General features: G+C 40.4%; 1 protein-coding gene across 1 annotated transcript in view; it reads left to right on the top strand.

Annotated features, from left to right (window-relative positions):
- The window catches only part of SERPINE3 (serpin family E member 3), a 50,713-nt gene that overhangs the window by 23,850 nt on the left and 4,467 nt on the right, over positions 1 to 22,396 (top strand). The window contains exons 5-9 of the mRNA XM_084609902.1: positions 7,188 to 7,421; positions 9,339 to 9,536; positions 11,225 to 11,423; positions 12,670 to 12,770; positions 18,013 to 18,099. Of these exons, the coding sequence (XP_084466028.1) occupies positions 7,188 to 7,421; positions 9,339 to 9,536; positions 11,225 to 11,423; positions 12,670 to 12,770; positions 18,013 to 18,099 (819 nt within the window). The remainder of the gene's footprint in view (positions 1 to 7,187; positions 7,422 to 9,338; positions 9,537 to 11,224; positions 11,424 to 12,669; positions 12,771 to 18,012; positions 18,100 to 22,396) is intronic.

The raw sequence follows: 22,396 nt of genomic DNA, 5'->3' as shown, positions 1-22,396 counted from the left end.
GCTTTGCATTATATCATAAATTCACACTACAGCTTCCCTATGGAGAAAGCAACTGCACAGTGGAGCTAAACTTCTAATTAACAAGATCTGTAAGAGCTCATACTGCATTGTTTTCCCATATTTGATTGAACTGTAGGAACTGTGTAACCAGCTGATATGTATGTATTCATCCTACTTCTTTCTGAGCAGTGCTCACTCTTTCTACTACACTTTAAAACAAAACAAATGAAGATCTGGAAGGAACATGTAACTCCAGCTAAACTAATGTTGGATTCTCCGGATTTTCTTTCCATTTTAACCAAAGATTAATCCTACCACCTGACACAATATATCCATAGCTATTTTTCATGATCTGTGCACTGGTTATAGAAAACAGATGTCTCATCTTCAAAATTTGTAGCTTATACATACTGGGCCAGCTTTAGAGCTATCAGTATTCTTAAGCATGACATTTATTTTCATCAAATGAAGGCAAAAGTTAAAATTTATAGAGATTGCTGTTGTGTTCTGTAACCTTACTTAGTTATTATTGCCTTTCTGTGAAGCACTGGTACTCAGAAGTAACCGTTCCAGCTCAACCCAGCTATTATATTCAGATAAAACCTATATGTACTATATATTTTCTCTGGTTGTCACACACACTATCTACAGCACAAATACCCTATCAAACAAAGGTATTAGTTGCAATGATGCCATTTTGCTATAATTCAATAAAGTAATTTTTAACCAATTCTCATTTATGGAAGCATTATACCTTGCTCTTTGCCATACATCTTGCCTCTTAGGGACTTAATTATTGAGAGAACTTTAGAAAATGGACTAGATAATGAAATTAAGGCAATAGTCCCATCCATATAAAAATTGACAAACAGCACTGAAGAGATTTTCCACTTATTGGTGAAACCTATTACTTGTTTCAATGCTTTTCTTCCTTCCTTCCGTGCTGTGGATAATATTAACAAAACGGAATATCCCTGAGAAAAGGCTGGCATTTTTTCACCGTTTTAGTTGTACACATCACAAACCACATAGGTTTCTGACTTCATGTAAACTTACTTGTGTTTAATGTGAAAATAAATCAGAATGGCAACAATGACCAATCTGCGACAACAATGAACTTCCAGAAAGAAAGAAAACCGTTTTCCCCAAATGGCATGTTTGGCTAAATCCAGCAGAAATAGATCAAATAAATGTTTTCCTTGAGATGAGTAAAACCAACTCACTGACATACATAGCAGATAGAAAATTGCATTCCTCTATTATACTTTGCGGCTAACATTTTTGTAGCTCTGCCTTTAACTATAATGAGTGATGTGGTACAAAAATGCACCAATCTGGCAAAAACTACACTGATAGCCATCAGTATCCATTGAAAGTTCAATCATTCCTTAGAGAGAATCAACTTTCCCTGGCTTTAATAACCTCTTTTAATGTTCTGCAGCTTTCCTAATATCTGCTCTAGCATGGGCTGTCTGAGCAAAATAATGTCTAAAGATATGTCTGTTTGAATAATAAACATCAAATAAAATATTTGAAAGCAGTTTTAAACTAGCCTACAAGTAAAAATTCAGAACTTTGGTTCGCTAAGATTGTTGGTGTTACTAAGGTTACAAGCGGAGGATACTGCATCTCATATAACATCTGCTTCTTATTTTACCATCTTTGAGTTCTTACATCCACGTAGGAGCTTGCCAAACACTAGCATACTAATGCAAAACACATGAGAAAGGCACTTTACACCTAAAAAAATCTGAATCTTCTTGACATCTGTTCAAGGAGTTCAATATTTTTCCCTTAAAGAGTAACAGAGCTAAGTTTTAACACTAAGCTGTATTAGTCTTCATGCAGGTTATTAAAGGGACACCATTAGGTTAAAAATCATGGATTGGATTCTCAGGTGGTGTAAACTGGCCAATTTGGAATCTGAGAATCTGGCCCCATATACTTAAAATGTCCTAACTGAGATGAAGAAGGCTCCTGTTCACTGGACATAGGTTTGGCAATCAGGAGAATTAGGTTCTATTCCTGATTCTGCTACTAACTTCCTGTGTGATCTGTGGCAAGCCACTTCAGCTCTCTATGCTTGTGTTTCCCCTCCCACTCTTTGTCTTGTCCAATTAGATTGAAGCTCTTTGAGACAGAGATTGTTTATTATGTGTTTGTAGTAGTACCTAGCACAAAGGGGCCCTTATTTCCATTGGGTCTCTAGCACTGCTATAACACAATGAAATAATAATAATAATAAACACCACCTCTGATAATTAAAACCAGAAGAATATTTTGAAAAATCTACTTTGCTTTTCCCCATTTATGCTGTTTATTTCCTGTTTGGATTTCTCCCCCTTTGAAAAGTGGTAAAAAAGCTAGTAATATTCATTTTTGTTTGTAGTTAATTCAAGCCAATCACTATCCCAGTTCTCCTGCACTAGCAAAGTGCTGCTGTGTTTAAGTTGCAAACACTTCAGGGGGATGTTAATCCATTTACAAAATAAAAACCAGCTTCAATTAGAATTTGTTAACAGAGAATTTCATTGACACATTTCCAGTGGTTTTAGATTCTGTAAAAATAAATTTAAGCAAAATCTCTGTATAAAGTCAAATTGGATGCCACAGGGTCCTGCTAAGTGTATTTTAGGTTTATGCAAGTTGACTTTTTGTGTTCAGCCCAAGGGGAAGCTTGTCTCCCAGGATCTCTTCTTTTTCTTTGTACGGTGTAGGCTGGGTATCATCACTTCCACAGCATCCTTCTCCTCTACCCCGACTCCACAGAGGACACTCCACAGGGTGTTGGGCTGTTGTATGGGGCAGGGGAAGGTTGGGAACAACATCATCCACCCTTAACTCCATGGAGAAATCAGTGCAGCCCAAGGCCTGCTCCATGTTGCAGTGGACACCCTCCCCCTTTCAGAAGGGATTCTGGAAACAGCTGCGGACATAGGAAGCATTGGCACCAGGTCTCCATTTGAGGGGAGAGCAGGAAGCCCCAGAGCCAATGTAGAGGCAAAGGGGTTCTTTAATGCCAGTGCTGTGCTTCCAGCACAGTCCCAAAATCAGAGATTTAAGGGCATCAAGCATGTGTGTGCGTCCCCTCAACAGAATGATTTAGAGAAAATTCCAGAAGGGGAAGCTCCAGAGTTTTCCCTCCCCTAGCATTCCTCTTGCAGATCAAATGAATCTTAGTGGATTGTATTTTAATGCTACTAACACCACCCTAATTCTTACATGGTGCTTTTAGATTAATTTAGATGCAAAGCATTATTGGATTTTAAAACTTCAAAAACTTCATGATGACCAAACCAAAACCAAGAATGTATAAAAGAAGGGTTACTTATTGATAACTGTTGTTCTTCAAGAGTTGCCTCTATGCCTTCACATTTATGGTCTCTCGGGCCGCTAGTCGAGCTCCAGAACTGTACAATAAAGCCATGTCCACTGGTGGTGCAGTAGCGTGCTCCTATTAGGATGACATCATCGGCTCCATCTATAAAAGGAAGTGCACCTCCGCGACAGCCTGAGTTTCTTCTCCCTAGCCTGCAGAGTCCGGAAATACAAAGAACGCTGAGACAAAGGGGAGGGTGGGTTGGTAGTATGACTGCACAGAGGCAACTCTTAAAGAGCAGCAGTTACTAACTTTCTTCTTTGAGAGCCTCTGAATTCCCATGAATGGGGGTTTAGCAAGTGGTGCCACCATCAGAGGACAGCAGGCAAGGGGTTCAAGGAAAAAGCAGACTGCAGCACTGCCTTACTAAAACAAGCATTGCTGCGGGATGCCAAGTCCAACAAATAGTGCTTAGTGAAAGTGTGTCAGAATTACATGTAGCTGCTTTGTAAATCTCTACAATAGGAACCTAGCTCAGAAAAGCTACAGCAGCAACTGTGACCCTAGTAGAGTGTGTCTTTAAGCCAAGAGATACTGGTTTTCTGGCGAAGTAGTAACAACCTTCAATACATCTCTTAATCAAGTGGGAAAGAGCTTGTTACTAATAGGCTCCTCCTTATACCTCTCCCCATAGGCAACAAATAATCTGTCTGATCTTCCAGAGGGCTTAGTCCCACACAGGTAATAGTAGAGATAGATGCAGACAGAGACCTGTGCTGTTAAGTATAAATATCTTTTGGCATCTAAGACTCCTCTGGGTGAGCATGGTTCTTCCACTTGTCTGGGGAAGAAAAGGAGGAGGGAAACATACTGCAACAGGTGAAAATCTGAGAACACCTCAGGCATAAAGCTGAGGCGAGGTCTCAAAATGACCTTTTCTTTGGGTACTACTGTGTAGAGTTGAGGCCATTAAGGTACTGGGCTTGCTAACCCTCCTAGCAGAGGTAATGGCTTTGAAAAATACCATTTTGATAAACAAGTATTCTAAGGAGGTTTGGGACAGGGACTTTTAGGGTGGACCCATCAATATCATTAAGACTAAGTTCAAATCCCAGGATTGGGAAGGCCCTCTAGTAGTAGGAAAGGCATTAGCCATTCCCTTACAAATCATGGAGACTGGAGTGAGAGAATAAAGGTTTGTGTCTAACAAAATTATGACAGGAAGAAATCACTGCTAAATGATCCTTCAGGGAAGCTACTGCTACACCTTGTGATTATAAATGCAAGAGAAACTCTAAAATTGCAGGGACTCCCACTCAGGACGGGATTAACCCTTTACTTTTGGCTCAGCACATAAACTGTGTCCATGTTAGACTAACACTTCAAGGTGGCGCTCTTTCTGGACTACAACAGTACTGCTTGAACTCGCTGTGAACATCCATCCCAGGCTAGATAATGGAGCAGCAGCTATGGGACTTGATTAATAAAGAACAAAAGGAGGGTAATATAATTAATGCCAATCAGAATGGGTTTATGGAAAATATATTTTGTCAAACTAATGACATAATTTTTGAAGAGACAGTAAGTTTGGCTGATACATATTTAGAGTAAGGCATTTGACATGGTACTGCATGACATTTTTATTAAAAGACTACAATAATATAAAATTAACATGGCACATATTAAATGGATTAAAACCTGGCTAACTGCTAGGTCTCAAAATGTAAATGTAATCAGGGAATCATCACTGAGCAGATGTGTTACCATTGGGGGCCCCACAGAGATTGATTCTTGGCCCTACATTATTTGATATTTTTATCAATGATGTGGAAGAAAACAAAGTTTGCGTTGATAAAGTTTGCAATTACACAAAAATTGGGGGAGGACAGAACACCGATACAGAGGAATCTGGCTTACTTGGTAAGAAGGGCACAAGCAAGCAATGTAAGTTTTAATATAGCTAAATGTAAATGCATATATCTGCAAAGACTGTCAGCTGTGCTTACAAGGTGGGAGCCTCCATCCTTGAAAGCAGTGACACTCTATAAATACATCAGAGGAATAAATACCAGGGGGGGAGAGAGGAGTTATTTAAATTAAGCGCCAATGTTGACACAAGAATAAATGGATCTAACAAGTTTAGGCTTGAAATTAGATAATGATTTCCAAATACCGGAAGAATGAAGCTCTGCAACAGCCTTCCAAGGGGAGCAGTGGGGGCAAAAAACCAAACTGGCTTCAAGACTGAGCTTGATAAGTTTATGGAGGGAATGGTATGATGAGACTGCCTACAATGGCATGTAGCCAATCTGTGACTGCTATTGGCAAATATTTCCAATGGCTGGCGATGGGACACTAGATGAGGAGGGCTCTGAGCTACTCCAAAGAATTCTTTCCCAGGTGTCTGGCTGGTGGGTCTTGTCCACATGCCCAGGCTCTGATAGTCATACTTGGGGTCAGGAAAGAATTTTCCCCCAGGTCAGAACGGGAGAGACCCAGTGAAGTTTTCGCCTTCCTCTGATGCATGGGGCACAGGTCACTTGCAAGTTTAAACTAGTGTAAATGGTGGATTCTCTGTAACTTGAAATCTTTAAATCATGATTTGAGGACTTCAGTAACTCAGCCACAGGTTAGGGGTGTATCACAGGAGTGGGTAGATGAGGTTCTGTGGCCTGCAATGTGCAGGAAGTCAGATTAGAGGATCACCATGGTCCCTTCTGGCCTTACAGTATATGAGGCTCTGAAAAAGAATTGTGGCTTGTGGTGGATAAACCACTGAACGTGAGCTCCCAGTGCAAAGCTGTGGCCAAAAGGGCTGACGGAAGAACTAACAATAAAAAGGGAGAGTTCTGTTTAGGTCTCTGGCAGCAGAGAAGGAACTGAGATGGACAAGGGATGCAGGGTCTTATACAGATGGAGACAAAGATGTCATGCTAGCACAAGTACTACTGCATTTCCCCTCCTCTCCTCCCCCAAGCGGCTACAGCTGTGTTATACAGTCCGGCAGCTCAACTCTTGCAGCAGCAGAAGATATAAGTGGGGATGCACAGAGGCCCCCGAAGAAGAGGAGTATTTTTTTTAAAACAAGAGCAAATAGAAAAGTCAGACTGTGATGTAAGGTCAACTACTTAGTGTAGCAACAGTATAGCAATTTCTAAGGTACTGTCTATCCTACAGCTGCAAGTAGTAACGCTACAGAGCTTGGGTTAAATACACAGAGAGGCTTATTTTCTCTGAATTTAATCAGTGTTTTGAATGCTCTTCAACTTCCAGTGAAAAAGATGGGCAGTTACCTGAACAGCCATGGCACCTGCAGGTATACAGAGATTAGATCTGTAGCTACAGTGATTCTTGCTCACATGCACAGAATGGAAATAGCCAAATTTAACTTAGGAAGGAATTTTTCCACCAGGGCATATTGGAAGGTACCTCTTAGGCTTTCTTCACTTTCCTCTGGAGCAGTGTCCATCCATTAGAATTAAGTGATCATGTCCAAACAGTCATTTTCCTGTGATTGCAGCAAGGGAGGAGCTAACATTGGTGGACCTTTGTTCTTTCTATTAATGTCATCTGTGTTTTTGCTACAAAAAGCTCTTGGTATATACAACGTATTGCAGGCTATCCCTAGGCAATAGTCTCCGCCTCACTAATAGTTTCACATACTTGAATTTTGAATTATTTTACGTCCTTGTAGCATCCGGACGGCCCAATCAGCTTTATGTTAAGTGCTGTTGCAATCACATAGGTCCGTTGCTATTTGTTAAGTGCTGACAATTTTCTTGGCAATGAATTATCATTAACACTTCATTTTTGCTATTGTTAAGTTCAACATGAGAATTACAGCATTGATTTTTCTCCTGTCTGGCAGAACCAAAAGTGCAGGACTTCTTGCATACCGGATATGAAGAAGTGACCAACTCTAGCCAAGGCCCTGTGGTTCAGTTGGCATGTGCCCTATTTGTGCAAGCTGGAGTTCACCTGTCTCCTGACTTCATTGAGCATACTGCACTCTGGGCAAACAGCAGTCTCCAAAAAATCAACTTCAGTGAGCCTAACAGCACTGCTGCACAGATAAATGAATGGGTTACCAGTAACACTGAAGGTAAAATAACTAATAGAGATGATTATGTAGGCCCCAGCTGTAATAATAAAAACTATACAGATACCAACAGTTAGCACTCTAGCATTTAACCAAACGTAATAACGTTTAGTACTATGCTCTATACAGAAAGGCATAGTTTAGCAGTCTTGAACACAAGACTGGGAACCAGGAACGCCTGTGCTCTAATCACAACTCCAATACTGCCTCACAGCATAACCTTGGGCAAGACTGCAGTAATTCTAGGTACCTAAATAAAGGATTACAGGATCAAGCCCTTAACCAGTCTGCCTTAGTCCCTTGCTTTGTAAAATGGGAATAATATCATCGACATAGCAGGGATGTTCTAAGAACAATTAGCTAGAACCAAATTCTCCCAGCTATCATGGAGTGTAGTATTCACCACAGTGAATACTTCCAGTAAACTCAGTAGTAGGTGTTTACAGTATTGACCTATTCGTTTGTACAGTGAAAACAGAAGATGAAATTAGTGAACTTTATTCCTTTACATGACCAGGAAGTTTAATGAAACTAAATGCAATCTTAATGAAAAATATACTGTAAGCCATTAGAATTACTGGGCCAAATTAATCTCTGGTTCATGCCACTGATTTTGCATGAGTTATACTAGGGATGAATTTGGCCATCAACTTGATTAGCAGGTAACTAATGTGATTTTAAACATGCATGTTGAAATTGATACTAGCTGCTCTTGAAAAGTCTCCTCTATCTTCCTCAACAGAACTATAATTGGACTTTATGACAGAGATTGATTGCTCCAGGAAACGTTGACAATGTCAGCTCGCACTTTGATAAAATTTTCCTATATTTTTTGACACTGCCAATGGCTTTCATGGTAGGGAGGTGAATAAAATGGCATGATCAGTTAGAAAACTTCACACTAGAGCCTTTATTTCATGGCAAAGGGGACATAACCTGCCCAAGGCCTGTTTTCTATCATTGACACTACCAGACCCTCTGGGCATAATTTCACGTTCAACTTCTTGCACATAGATTTAGTCACACTTTTTTCATTACTGCTAGAAGCAGTTATGCAGTCATTTAAGACTCTGAACATTTACCCTTCTTAGAGATTTTAAGGTCAGAAGGGACCACCATGACCATCTAGTCTGACCTCCTGCACATTGCAGGACACAGAATCTCACCTACCACCCCTGTAATAGACCTATAACCTGTGGCTGAGGTACTGAAGTCCTCAAATCTTGACTTAAAGATTTCAAGTTACACAGACTCCAACATTTATTCTAGTTCAAACCAGCAAGTGACCCATGCCCCAAGCTGCAGACGAAGGTGAAAAACCTCCTATGTCTCTGCCAGTCTGACCCAGGAGAAAATTCCTTCCTGACTCCAAATGTGGCAATCATTTCATCTTCTTCTAAGTAGAGCAGAAGACTTACTTTAAATATACTTTCTAACATAGAAAGTAAAGATAGCAACAGTGTTTTAACGATGAAACTTTGTTGAGTAAGAGAGCATTTGCCATACCAGAGTAAGCCAATGATTGACATACTTTCATCTCTTTAAAAACATGTATGTGTATAACTAATGTTGAATGTAGTGAATGCCAAGAAAAAGTAAGGGATATACTAATTTTCTGAGCTCAAATATGAACAAAAGTATGAAACTGATGTCATCCTGACCCAATTTGTTGGAGGTAGAATGCTCACCTCTGTGACTTGGCCACTTTTGTAGCACATCAGGATAAAAGGGTTCAGAAGAGTTAAAAAGAAATCTGATAATTTGGCCCTATGTATGTCACTTAAAAAATGAGAGAGAGAAAGAGATATGCAGGATTCCCTCTGCAGTGTGTGTGTGTGTGTGAGTGTGAGTGAGACAGACACAGAGAGAGAGAGAGAGAGAGAAAGAAAATATAATTCATCTTCTCCTTTTCTTATGCAGGTGGAGAAGCAGACTGCATACATCTGGATACAGCTGGTTCACCACTTACCCAGATGGCTGTGGTGAGCACCATGTACTTCAAAAGCATGTGGCAAAAGAAATTCTCTTTCACAGATACTCAGTCCTTGTCTTTTACCACTGCAGAGGGCATCACCCTGAAAGTGCCCACAATGTACCACACGGCTGAGGTCAATTATGGTAACTACTTTTCATGCTATGTCTGACATATGAAACAATATTGTAAACTACATACATTTTAAATTTATTTACTTCCAGCACTGCCTACAATGTGCTAGATACTGCACAAACATGGAGGAGAGCGCTTTGGAAAAACGCCAAAATATAATAGCTCAGAAATAGACCTTTTCTCTGACTTATAAAACCTGTGTGTGTTATGCTTCTATCCAAACTTCACCTGAGGTAGATACTGTAGTTTAACAATGATTGAAGGTGAAAGCAGGAGCGAGTAATGCCCTACAGTAGCACAGGCTTGAACATGAGATCTTGTTTTAGATCTCAGACCTGCCCTCGCTGAAGTAAATGGCAAAACTCCTGATGACTTCAGTGGGAGCAGGATTGGACTCCCATTGAGAGACAGAATGTTGAGCAAAACACTGGGATTTTTCCCTGCTCAATCTGAAAAGTGTGGGATCTCTTCGCCTGGAGAGTCGTTTGAGGACGACAGAAAGGAGAGTTGATATTTTAACATCTCATGGATAGAAAAGTGTCATTAACAGTGCAGCACCCTCTCTTGTGCATATTGCCAAGGCTACACTGGGTCAGAATCTAAATCCTACTGCTGTCCTAGAACCCATGATTTTCAGAACTAATGAGCACTACCAACTAAACCTTACTGACATTTTGTAATGATATGCAGCCAATTACTTATATAGACATAGTTTCACACCAGTATTTGTGAGACTGCAAATAAAACTGATGATCATTGAGTCAAAAAACCCCAAACACCTCTACTCTTAAAGCATCAGCTGCTATATCTAACTCCTTCTCTGTGTTCAGCACTGCAGGAGTTGTTCTTGGACATGCCATTATTCCATTGGAACACTGCCTCCTTAAAGGGAGTTTAGCAGGGCTGTGATGTTACACTGCAAAAAGTTTTATATGCATTTATGTGACGCAGCCAGCAACTAGTTAATATTAATGACACCTAAATTAATGGATGCTGTACCCTGTTCCCTAACCAATTATTCATTTGAAGGTCCATTAAGTTGTATCCTCTTTTGAGGTTATAGGTTTAAAGATTTTTGTCTGAATTTGACAGCTTCTAAATGCTTTGTAGTTCAATAAAGCTGTGCGCTTCTTGAAAGCAGCTTAACCTGTGCTATTGATTTGGGTGTATGGATGAGAGTATTGGGCAAAGTACTTCTCAATGAGTCAAACAGGAACTGCTTTTTCTTTTTTCCTAGTAAGTATAGTTCTGCTGAAAAGTGCTACATTGAAAGAGCTGGAGAATGAAGTCATCTATGTATTCAGAAAGAGCTGTCATAAGACCAGTCACATTGTAAACTCACCCATTCTCATCCAAGTTCCTCAGCTCTGACCCAAAGGGAGTACCATGAGCAGACAGCTAAATCACATGCTTCACTGGGCTGGGCCACTGAGACAGCCACAAAGGATGTCAGTTATCGCTCTTTGTGTTAGCAAATGTGTGATGTGGACACTTGTCTGCTCGGAAGTGAATTAAGACCATTAACTCAGTTCACATGAGCCAGTGACCTTCATTTATTAACTACCTGGTCCACATTCAAGCCAGTGACTTAGTGGTGAAAGGCTCTGTATCCTCGTACTAGTGCCTTGAGCTACCTAAAGTTCCTCAGAACTGCTTTTTCCCTTGAGTGATGCCAAGGATTATGTTTTCAAACCTGTAGGTCAGTTCCATACCACATCGCTGGAGCGTTTCAGTGTAGCAGAGTTGCCTTATCTGGGGGAGAGAGTCAGTATGTTTGTGGTGCTTCCCAGTGACAGGACGACATCTCTGTCCCAGATTGAGTCACACCTCTCAGCTAAAATCATCACTGTTTGGGCCAACAGCTTAAAGAGAATGAAGATGGATATTTTTCTACCTAGGTAAGTGACACTCTCCTTCTCGAGGGCCTGGCCATCCTCTAACCATACATATCTTTTATTGTCAGAGTTGTGTTGTGTACGTCATTGTTGGCATAACCAATGACATATAGGACACCTGTCCTTTTAGTAGGACTCTTTCAACTCTAGTCTCCTGATCACATGATCAGCAAAGCAAAGCACCCTCTCTCCCTTCTTTAGCCAGGAGAGGTGGTCTCGGGAATGCCAAATACTATACATATCTTATAGACCAGGGGTTCTCAAACTTCATTGTTCCACGACCCCCTTCTGACAACAAAAATTACTACATAACCCCAGGAGGGGGGACTGAAGCCTGAGCCCGCCCGAGCCTGCTCCCCTGGGTGGGAGTAGGAGGGGCAAAGCCAAAGCCTGCGCCCCTCCGCCCTGGGTGGGGAGACCAAAGCCGAAGCCCCAGGGCTTCAGCCCCAGACAGGATGCCTCTAACCTGAGCCCCACCACCCACGGCTGAAGTCCTTTGGGCTTCGCCCCTAAGCCCCAGCAAGCCTAACACCAGCCGACCTCATTAAAAAGGGTTTGCAAACCACTTTGGGTAGTTTGAGAACAGCTGTTATGTACTATAACTGAACCATTATTTAAAAAACAACCTGAATTTGATTCTACAAGTCCTATTTATATGTAAGAAGTTTATTTGGGGTACAATAATGCTTTAAAAATGTACAAAGGGAAGAAAATTATTTGTGCCCATTCTTGCTTTTTTGCTTCGTAAAGAAAACTTCTAAAAAGAGTTGTTTAAATATTTTAACGTACTTTACAATGTATTTTTAATATTAGCGATATTAAATGGAGCTCCAGCAACTCTCACCAATCACTGCATTTCTTCTGTGTACAGGGCAAGTGCACACTCTCCATCACTCCAGCCCTTCACTATTGCCAAAATTTGCACATGACCCCACAGCATTTTTCAAACAAATAGAATGATAGGATGTACCACCTGGGTGCAAAAGAGGGAGGGCGTTTCCTGGATGTACTTAGCACATCAATCAGCACAGAAAAACTTTATTACATACCTCCAGAAATACATTCCCCATGCTAATGAAACACTGAAAAATGTTTTGTGCATTGATGTTCTTTTTCCCAGCTGATGTTTTGCAGATGCATTCCTACCTACAACCAAATTTATGACAATTTTTTAAAATAGAAAGCACAAATGGGGGCAAATGCAAAATTCACATATATATTTAAATGAAATCTACTGTGTTCATTTTAGATTCAGAATTCAAAGTCACTTTGACTTAAAAATGGTTTTACCTGCCTTGGGAATTACAGACATGTTTGATCCAACTGAGGCTGATTTTAAAGGTATTTCAGGTAAGATTATTCCCTATATAGGAAATGATCACTCAGTGTATAGATGTATTGTAGAGGTTTACATGATATTTGTTTGACTGATTCTAGAGAGCCGATCCTTCTGTATTAATTAATTAATTACTTCTGGCTCCAAGAAAATTAAAAACACAATCCAGATTCTATTTAACTACTGTAGAATTGAAATTTCTTTCAAACTACTGCATTTTAGGTTAAGCAAAATTTGGTGGTGGGGAAAGATTTTTAGAGATTAAAGCCAGTGAGACAGAACACTGCTGGAATGTGTTTGCTTAGGTGCCGGCTGAAGTCTACAAGGATCACTGCAGATCAAGCATTTATTACTGGTTCTAAATAGCCATTCCATAGTCAGTGACATTGGTGTAACAACCACAGGCCTCTTTATTCTGAGTCCCGACGTCACGCAAACAACCTTTACACATGCCTGTAATCTCCCTTTGTTTCTGTTCCGCAAGCCAACAATCAACATCATAATACCCAGCCCACAATATCCCATGACCACATGTTGTTAAGATAGAAACTGACTAACTACCATGTCTCAAAAAACCTGATGTTATTCTACTCACTAGAAAGTTTTATCCTGATTTAATATTAAAAGACTCTGTAACTGTCCATGTACTTTGACTAACACATATCACTTCCAGCAAGGTAAACAATTCCAATTTGGGCACTTGCATTCAAAGACTCTTAAATGGAGATTTTATGGTGAGACTCTCAGCCTTTCTAATATGATTCTCGTCAGTGTGTGATTGTCATTAAATGGAGGCATAGCCAAAAGAACATCTTCTGGTACAGTGGAAAATGCTTTAGAGGATGTTCCTGATGGAAGTTTGCTTCTCCCATGGGACAAAGCTCAGGGCAAAGATTTTGTTTTCTACCCCCTATTAAATTTGAGTATGTGTTCATTATAATATGATCACTAATTGCACAGAATGCCTTGTTAATTAGAAATGAGGTGTTAATATGCTGACTAAAATTCACTGATGGTTCACATTATAAATATGTACAACAGCTATTTAGATAGGATGAGTGCTTAAGGAGGATGAAATACAATGGATCAAAGCATACTGGGGAGCTTCTTCTATACTGTTTATGACTTATTCCCATTGTGCTTTTTGATTAAGACAAATTTGAGTGGCACTTCTTCTCAAATTTTACCTATTATTTAAGGGTGTCTATTTTCCCTGGTTTCAGAGTAGCAGCCGTGTTAATCTGTATTCGCAAAAAGAAAAGGAGTACCTGTGGCACCTTAGAGACTAACAGAGTTTATTTGAGCATAAGCTTTCATGAGCCACAGCTCACTTCATCGGATGCAAACGCATCCGATGAAGTGAGCTGTAGCTCACAAAAGCTTATGCTCAAATAAGTTTGTTAGTCTCTAAGGTGCCACAAGTACTCCTTTTATTTTCCCTGTCCTTCCCTTCCCCCCACTCCGGTATAATTCTGAGTTGACCCACAGGCTCAGGCACAAAGGAGAAAAGCAGTGCAACTGACTATTACCCATAATAATCAATATTGAATGGGGGAGCTACTGTTGGGGTTTTATAGAACTATCCTCAGCAATCTTACAAAGTGTCACTTTTCTCAGAGTTCTATTTTGTTTTACCAGTGATTCTTCCTGCTCAACATGTTTTTGTGGGAGTTTCTTTGGATCGCTTAGTTGATCCAACATTAGTTCGTTGTTCCCAATACACTCGGTAGTTGCCATTCATACCGAGAAATCTTACTGATTACTAGAATTAGTGAAAGAACAATCAAACCACTGGTTGGTCACTTACCAATAGAACTCAGCATTTAATTCAGCGTTATTAATCATGTTTATTACAGTATTGCCTAAGGACTGACCAAGAATGGGGCCTATTGTGCCAGATGCTGTATAAACACTGAGTAGCAGTGTCCATGCCCTGAAGACAAAGTCTAACTGGACAAGATAGACACAGGGTGGGGGAGCGGGTAGAATATACAAGCAGAGTGAACAATGTGATTGTCAAAAACAGTACTTAGTTCCACTGTTTTTTGGTGGGGAGGGAGAAGAGGGTTAGTTAGGAAGGGATAAGCTAAGTGGAAAGAAAAGTGAAGGGAAAGGGTACTTTGAAGGGAAGGTAGATGAAGGGGATAGGGCAGGAGAGAAAGGAGTAAGAGGGGCAGGCGTGAAGTGAGGGATGGGTAGGAGGAGGATTAGAGCAAACAGCCATTGAGCACTGGGCAGAGAAAGTCCAGTCAAACCTGTAGAAAGTATGGCGAATGTCTGAAGGTCCCTGCAGTGGCTGTTCCTGCTCCTGCCAGCTGGAGTCTCTGGATGGTTCCTCTCTGAAGTTTTAACCAGGTGCTGTCTACATGGTGGGTACATGAAGATGAAAGAACAGGAAGGAAGCAAACAGACTGAATGTTATCTTATTCCTTAAACTTCATCCCATGCTTTTAAGATGCATTGCAGTGCAGTTCCTCTCTAGGAAGACAGTGGGCCTGATTCCCATTACCTTGCACGTACGCAAAATGATTATTCAGAGAATAGGGGCCAGATTCAGATCTGTTATATCAGTATAACTTTGTGGAAACTCCATTCATTACACATCTCTGGAGTTACTCCAGATTTGCACACTGACAGGATTTGGCCCAATACCTTTAAAAAAACATTCTTAAAATTGATGACCAGACAATAGTAGGTTGGTTGCATCTTTCAGCTAATACTAGATGTCAAAAAGTTCTCTGTGTGAATGATACAAGAAAGGTTAAGTGAGTTGTTCAAGGTCACACAGCATACCACTGGCAGACAGGGGGACAGAAATCAGTCTTCTATGCTTACTAGCTTTCTGATGTTCGTACTAGCAGTTAGTTCTCTATAAGGTAGGCAGATAACTTTTAGACTAGGTTCTCCTCCGTAGTTGCTACTAAAGTGAAAAAAAATTCTTTAGCAATCATGACAATGAAATTTTCCTGCAGATGTTCTCTCTTAATTGTTGTACAGAGACATATTTTGGTTCTATTTGGTTTTAAATCAATTTTGATGTGCTTATTTATACATGGTAAAATAGCTTGATGCAGATGATACAGCAACAGAATTGCAGCACAGCCCTAACCAGACCTAGAGTTTTATGTGGAACTTCTGCCCTATGGTCATGTGTTACTTGACCTATACTTAAGTTAAATAAGGATATAATCTTTTTATAGCTATTGCACTTTCAGGTTTTGACAACCACAAACGTTTAGAACTGTCCAATCAATGAGCTGTCTGTGGAGATACAGGCTTTATCAGCTATTCCGCGTTTGTAATACTGGTGAGGCTGCTGAAAAACACTATATGGATCAATTCACCTTTAATAACGTTCACAGATTGTAAACCCAGGAGAGACCATTAGATTATCTAGTCTAACCTTCTGTGTATCACAGGCCATATAAATTCACCTCATTACTCTGGCACTGAGCCAATAACTTGTCTTTGAGTATGAAGAATGTGTTTCAAACAGTAATAAATACAGTAGAACCTCAGGGTTCTGAACACCAGAGTTACGAACTGAGCAGTCAACCACACACCTCATTTGGAACTGGAAGTAGGCAATCAGGCAGCAGCAGAGACCAAAAAAAAAAAGCATGTGCAGTACAGTATTGTGTTAAATGTAAAGTACTCAAAAAATAAAAGGGAAAGCAGCATTTTTCTTCTGCACAGTAACATTTCAAAGCTGTATTAAGTCAATGTTCAGTTGTAAACTTCTGGAAGAACAATAATGTTTTCTTTAGAGTTAGAAACATTTCAGAGTGATGAACAAGCTCCTTTCCCGAGGTGTTTGTAACTCTGAGGTTCTACTGTAGATCATTTATATTGGTAGTAGTGTTATATAGAAGAACTTCAAACCATGCCTCAAAAAGCTGGGAAAACATTATTATTGCCGTTTCACATAGGGGGAAAATGGAGGCATGAGGAAAGTCAAGTGACTTGTCTAAGGTCACACAGCAAGCCAGCGATAGGCAGGGGAACAGAACCCAGATGTTATGCTTCTGTGGCCTGTTCTCGCTAACCACTATACCACTGCCTCCCAAATGACAAGTGATTGCTTTACTTAGTATTTATATAGCAAAATATTAACAACTGATTAACCCCCAAACCCCCTTTGTAAGGTAAGTCATACTAGCCCCACTGTGCAGATGGGGAGACAGAGGCACAGGCCCACAAAATGACTTGCCCAATGCTACACAGTGACAGAGTCAGGATTAGAAGTCACACTCTTCCAATGCCCAAGCCCATGCTCATTCCTCCAGACCACCTACCTTCAACACATTTACACTGTAAACAGACAAGCAGAGTAAAACCCAATCCCACCATGTGTGAAAGTTTCTCCACCATCTTTTTTAAGAAAATGTATTTTAACATCATGGAGGGAAGAGTTTGGTGAAAGACATCTGTGACAAAAGGAAAGGCTGTACCTACTATGTAGGTTGTAGTCAGCAGGTTATTACTTTACATTATTACAGTAAAATACTTGGAAAACTAACCATTCCATAAAAATTGGGCTAATTTTACAAAGTAATTGAACTTTTTTTTAGTTAATGGCATTTTGTATATAGTTTACAATAATTAAAATTAAACTGGAGAAAAGATTAAAGGAGGGATTGCAGTGGTTTACAACCAGCATTCATTTTTGGTAGAGAGCAGCAGAAATAAGTGCCATTTGTTGGAAACATTCTGATGTGTGCTGCTGTTTGTCTAGCAGCGTTAGAAACAATACCTGCAATTAGTAACTTCACAAACTGATCGCACTGTGAACATAGTGCTGGTAAAAGCATATTAAAAATTGTAACTGCAGTCATTCTGTAAATTATGAATGCCCTAAGAAGTCACCAATGAACTACATAGGTTAAAGGGTTTTGACAGGAATGGAGAGGTGTTTATTTTGATCGTTATTCAGAAATTGTCTTTGAAAATTCTATTTACAGACATCATTTTTGGTTAAGATAAAATGCATTATCTGTTCTCTCTTTAATAGCCAATACATCCCATCAGACCTAGGCAAGAGGAATTAACTAACTGGTCTAAATTCATCTCTGAATTTAATAATTCAAACAAAAACTGTCCTACCTAACCTGGTATCTATAGGATTTTAGGAGTTCAGATACTATGGGAATGAGAAGCAGTATAAGATAAAAGTGTCTCAATTTTTTTTTAAACTGGGTTGTGTTGATTTTACAATGAAACAAATAACTTAATACTTACTTTTGGTTGGTTTGTTAGAGCAAGGCGGGCTTTACATTTCAGAAGCTATTCATAGAGCAAAGATTGAAGTGACAGAAGAAGGAGCGAAAGCATCAGGAGCTACAGGTAAATCAGACATACAAACTTCAGTAATATTCTGCATCTGAGCCATATCATAGCAGTAACAAATGTTAAATCAGGGCCTTTAATTATAACAAGGAATTTACACATGCTTAAACCCATCCCTATTCAGCAAGGCACACAAGAATGTGCTTTATTGAAGCCCCATTAACTCCAAAGATAAAAATACCCCTATGTGCTTTGATGAATCAGGCCCACATTTAAGAAACCATTTCCATTCTACCTCCTATTTTCAGTTGCTCAGAACTTTAAAACATTTTCCTTTTCAAGTTTAGTCTGGCAACAGGGGATGGTTGGGTTTTCCTCAAACTATCTATTTTTCAGATTAGCAAGCGTTGAAGAACTACCAGCACCCAAAAACATCTTTTTTTAATTCAAACCTTCTATTATGCTCAAGTAACTGCACTGAAAGACAATTGACACAGGTGTCATTTGCTGTGGGGCAAGGAGGACCGTTAGTGCCTCCTCCACCCCTATTTTTAATAGGTGGATAGATTCCATTAGGCCTTCCACTCCCCACCCTCCCCGCAACTTTGCAGGATGTAATATAATCATGTATACTGTTCCATGTGCTGGTACATTGTCACTCTCTCCCAATTTTTCTGAGATGATGCCCTTGGCAACTGACCTTCCACGTTTGGCTTATAGAGCCAGTGTTTTGAGGAAAATACAACAATAATGTTAAAGTTAAGGATTTGAAGTTTCATCTTTGTGCACGCTTTGCAGATTTAGTTTCTCATTTGATTTGGAGTCGCATTTCCCATGTGCAACAGTTTCTGGGGGCAGATGGAATTTTACATTAAAAGGAAAATGTTTTCTATGCAAAATCCCACCTTCCAGCAAAGATTGTGGTTTAAATTAATGGCTTTTTTTTGGTAAGACATAAATATGAAAAACTATTGACATGTAAATAGAAAACCTTACATTATTATCTGAATGTCGAAAATTTTAAAATAGTGAGATTCAAAAGTTAATTGTCCTCAATTCCTGCTCCATTCTCTTTTTGCCACAAAAGCCCTACCACGGCATCTCCTTGCATATGGGAATATCCAGGTGGCATAGAGATGGCACATTCATGTCTATGCCACTCGCTGCTGTCTATCCCAACTCAGGGGATGTGTTGGTAGAATACCTGGAACATGCTGCAGCTTTTTAATCCTGGGCTAGAATACTCTGAAGGTGCTTCATCTTGTGGAGGGACTAATTTGGTCCCCAGCTGCTATGGAAATGAGGGGAGCATAAAGGCTGCTTTAAGACGTGTGTTTCCAGTCTACGCCCCTTGTGTCTAGTGCTAAGCATTGCTCAACCACGCTTAAGGATCTGGCTCAATAGGTCTGTAGTAGGATTACCTTGATGCTAGTGTCTGTATGCACACTATATAATTAACTTTGCTGTGGAGAAAAAGATTTTGAGTTCCTTGACTTAAATTCTCATCCTTATTGGTAAACTAACACACCTGTAATGTTTCCAATAAAATCCTCTATAGAAGATTCAAGTCATCTTATACTTATAATGTTTACATATCAAAGACTAAGTATAACTGCAATCAGCAGAAATAGCACCCAGTCCTAGTCCCACTGAAGTCAATGACGGCAGTCCCATTAATTTCAGCAGGAGGCAGCCCACTGAAAAGAACTGCTTTTCAGAAATAGAGATTGGGTTCAGGAAAGGCTGGAAAAATAGGAAGGTAATCTGTCATAGAATCCTAGAAATGTAGGGCTGGAGGGACCTCAAGAAGTCATCAAATTCACCCCCCTGCACTGTGGCACGACCAGGTATACTTACACCATCCCTTGACAGGAACTTGGCCAGCCTGGATTTTTAAAACCTCTAATGATGGCGAGTCCAAAACCTCCTTTGGAAGCTTATTCCAGGGTTTAACTACCCTTAAAGTTAGAAAGTATTTCCTAATATCTAACCTAAATCTCCTTTACTGCAGATTAAGTCCATTACTTTTTATCCTACATTCAGTGAACATGGAGAACAACTGATCATTGTCCTCTTAATAACAGCCCTTAACATACTTGAAGATTTATCAGGTCCCCCTCAGTCTTTTCTCAAGACTACATGTGCCCCCCCCTTTTTTAAACTTATCTTCAAAAGTCACATTTTCTAAATCTTTTAATATTTTTGTTGCTCTCCTCGACTCTCTGCCGTTTGCCCCCATATAGCCTCAAGTGCAGTGCCTAGAATGGGATGCAGTACTCCAGTTAAGGCCTCACCAGTGCCAATTACTTCTTATATCTTACATACAACATTCCAGTTACTACACACCAGAATATTAGCCTTTTCTGCAGCTGCATAACATTGCTGACTCTCATCCAATTTGTCATGAATTATAACCCTCAGATCTTGTTCAGCAATACTATTACCTACCCAATTATTCCGCATGTTGTAGCTGTGCATTTGATTTTTCAAATGTGGAGGCTGCAAAGAGAGCAATAGGGCCAGGACCAGAATATTTGTCAGCTTAGCACTGCACATATTCAGGGTAGTGCCATCTGCTTTCCTCTACACACACACTCTCTCTCCAATCCCAAATGTGGTCAGCTTGATAGAAAAGAACAGTGGCAAAAACACTATCACTCTGTCTTCTACCTGGTTAACTTTCTCTTTAGCCACCAAGGTGTTCTCTTCTCTTCCTCCTGTACTCCACTGCTAGAGCAGTCACGGCTGGTTTTAACATGTTTATAGCTACATGCAATTGTACAAGATTTGGTTACTTAAAAATCTGGAAAATCTAGTCATACATTTTATTGAAAAGAAAAATTTGGAAATAATTAGATTGGGAGACAGAAGGAAATCATTCTAATCAAACTAGATTTGTTACATATTTTTAATATATATCTTGGATTAAAATTATTTTTGGCAAATGGTTTTATCCTAAAAAGCCTACAAATGTGTTAATTTTTTTGGTCAGTGTATTAATTACACTACGTAGCTACCTAGAAATGTATTTGGGAAATTATTAGGGCTCTCAAGCGATTAAAAAAATTGATCACAATTAATCAGGCTGTTAATAATAGGATACCATTTATTTAAATATTTTGGGGAGTTTTCTACATTTTCAAATATATTGATTTAAATTACAACAGAAACAGAACAAAGTGCACAGTGCTCACTTTATATTTATTTTTATTACAAATATTTGCACTGTAAAAAAACCGAAATAGTATTTTTCAATTCCCCCATTTCAAGTACAGTACTGTAGTGCAATCTCTTTATCATGAAAGTTGAAAGAAGTGTAGAATTATGTACAAAAAAATAGGTCCATTCAAAAAATAAAACAATGTAAAACTTTAGAGCAGGGGTGGGCAAACTTTTTAGCCAGAGAACCACATCTGGGTATGGAAATTGTATGGTGAGCCATGAATGCTCACAAAATTGGGGGTTAGGGGTCCGAACTCCGGCTGGGGGTGCAGGCTCTGGGGTGGGGCCGGAAATGAGGAGTTCAGGGTGCAGGAGGGGACTCTGGGGTGGGACAGGGGGTTAGGGTATGAGGGGGAAGTGTGGGCTCTGGCTGAGGGGTGTGGGCTCTGGGGTGTAGCTGAGGAGTTGGGGGTGCAGGAGAGTGCTCCAAGCTGGGACCAAGGGGTTAGGAGGGCAGGAGGGGGATCAGGGCTGGAGCAGGGACTTGGGGGACAGAAGGGGATCAAGGGTGTAGGCTCCGGGTGGCGCTTACCTGAAGCAGCTCCTGGAAGCAGCGCCATTTCCCCACTCTGGCTCCTAGGCAGAGGCACAGCCATGTAGCTCTGCATGTTGCCCCGTCTACAGGCGCCACCCCTGCAGCTCCCATTGGCCATAGTTCCCAGCCAATGGGAGCTGTGGGGTGGTGCCTGGGGCAGGGGCAGCATGCAGAGCCCCCTGGCTGCCCCCCCTACGCATAGGAGCCAGAGCGGGGACATGCCCCTGCTTCTGGGAGCTACGCGGAGCCATGACACATGTGGACTGGGCAAGCCCCCAACCCCGCTCGCCAGCAGGAGCTCAAGGGCCGGATTAAAATGTCTGAAGGGCTGCATACGGCCCCTGGGCTGTAGTTTGCCCACCCCTAATTTAGAGCCTACAAGTCCACTCAGTCCTACTTCAGCCAATCACTCAAACAAACAAGTTCGGTTACAATTTGCAGGAGATAATGCTGCCCGCTTCTTGTTTGCAATGTCACCTGAAAGTGAGAACAGGCTTTCACATGGCACTGTTGTAGCCAGTGACGCAAGATAGTTACATGCCAGATGTGCTAAAAATTCATATGTCCCTTCATGCTTCAACACCATTCCAGAGGACA

The sequence above is a fragment of the Lepidochelys olivacea genome, assembly GCF_965140295.1.
Source record: "Lepidochelys olivacea isolate rLepOli2 genome assembly, chromosome: 1".
Classification (NCBI taxonomy): domain Eukaryota; kingdom Metazoa; phylum Chordata; order Testudines; family Cheloniidae; genus Lepidochelys; species Lepidochelys olivacea.
The sequence above is the reverse complement of the archived record's forward strand: the minus strand, read 5'-3'. Positions and strand labels throughout refer to the sequence as shown.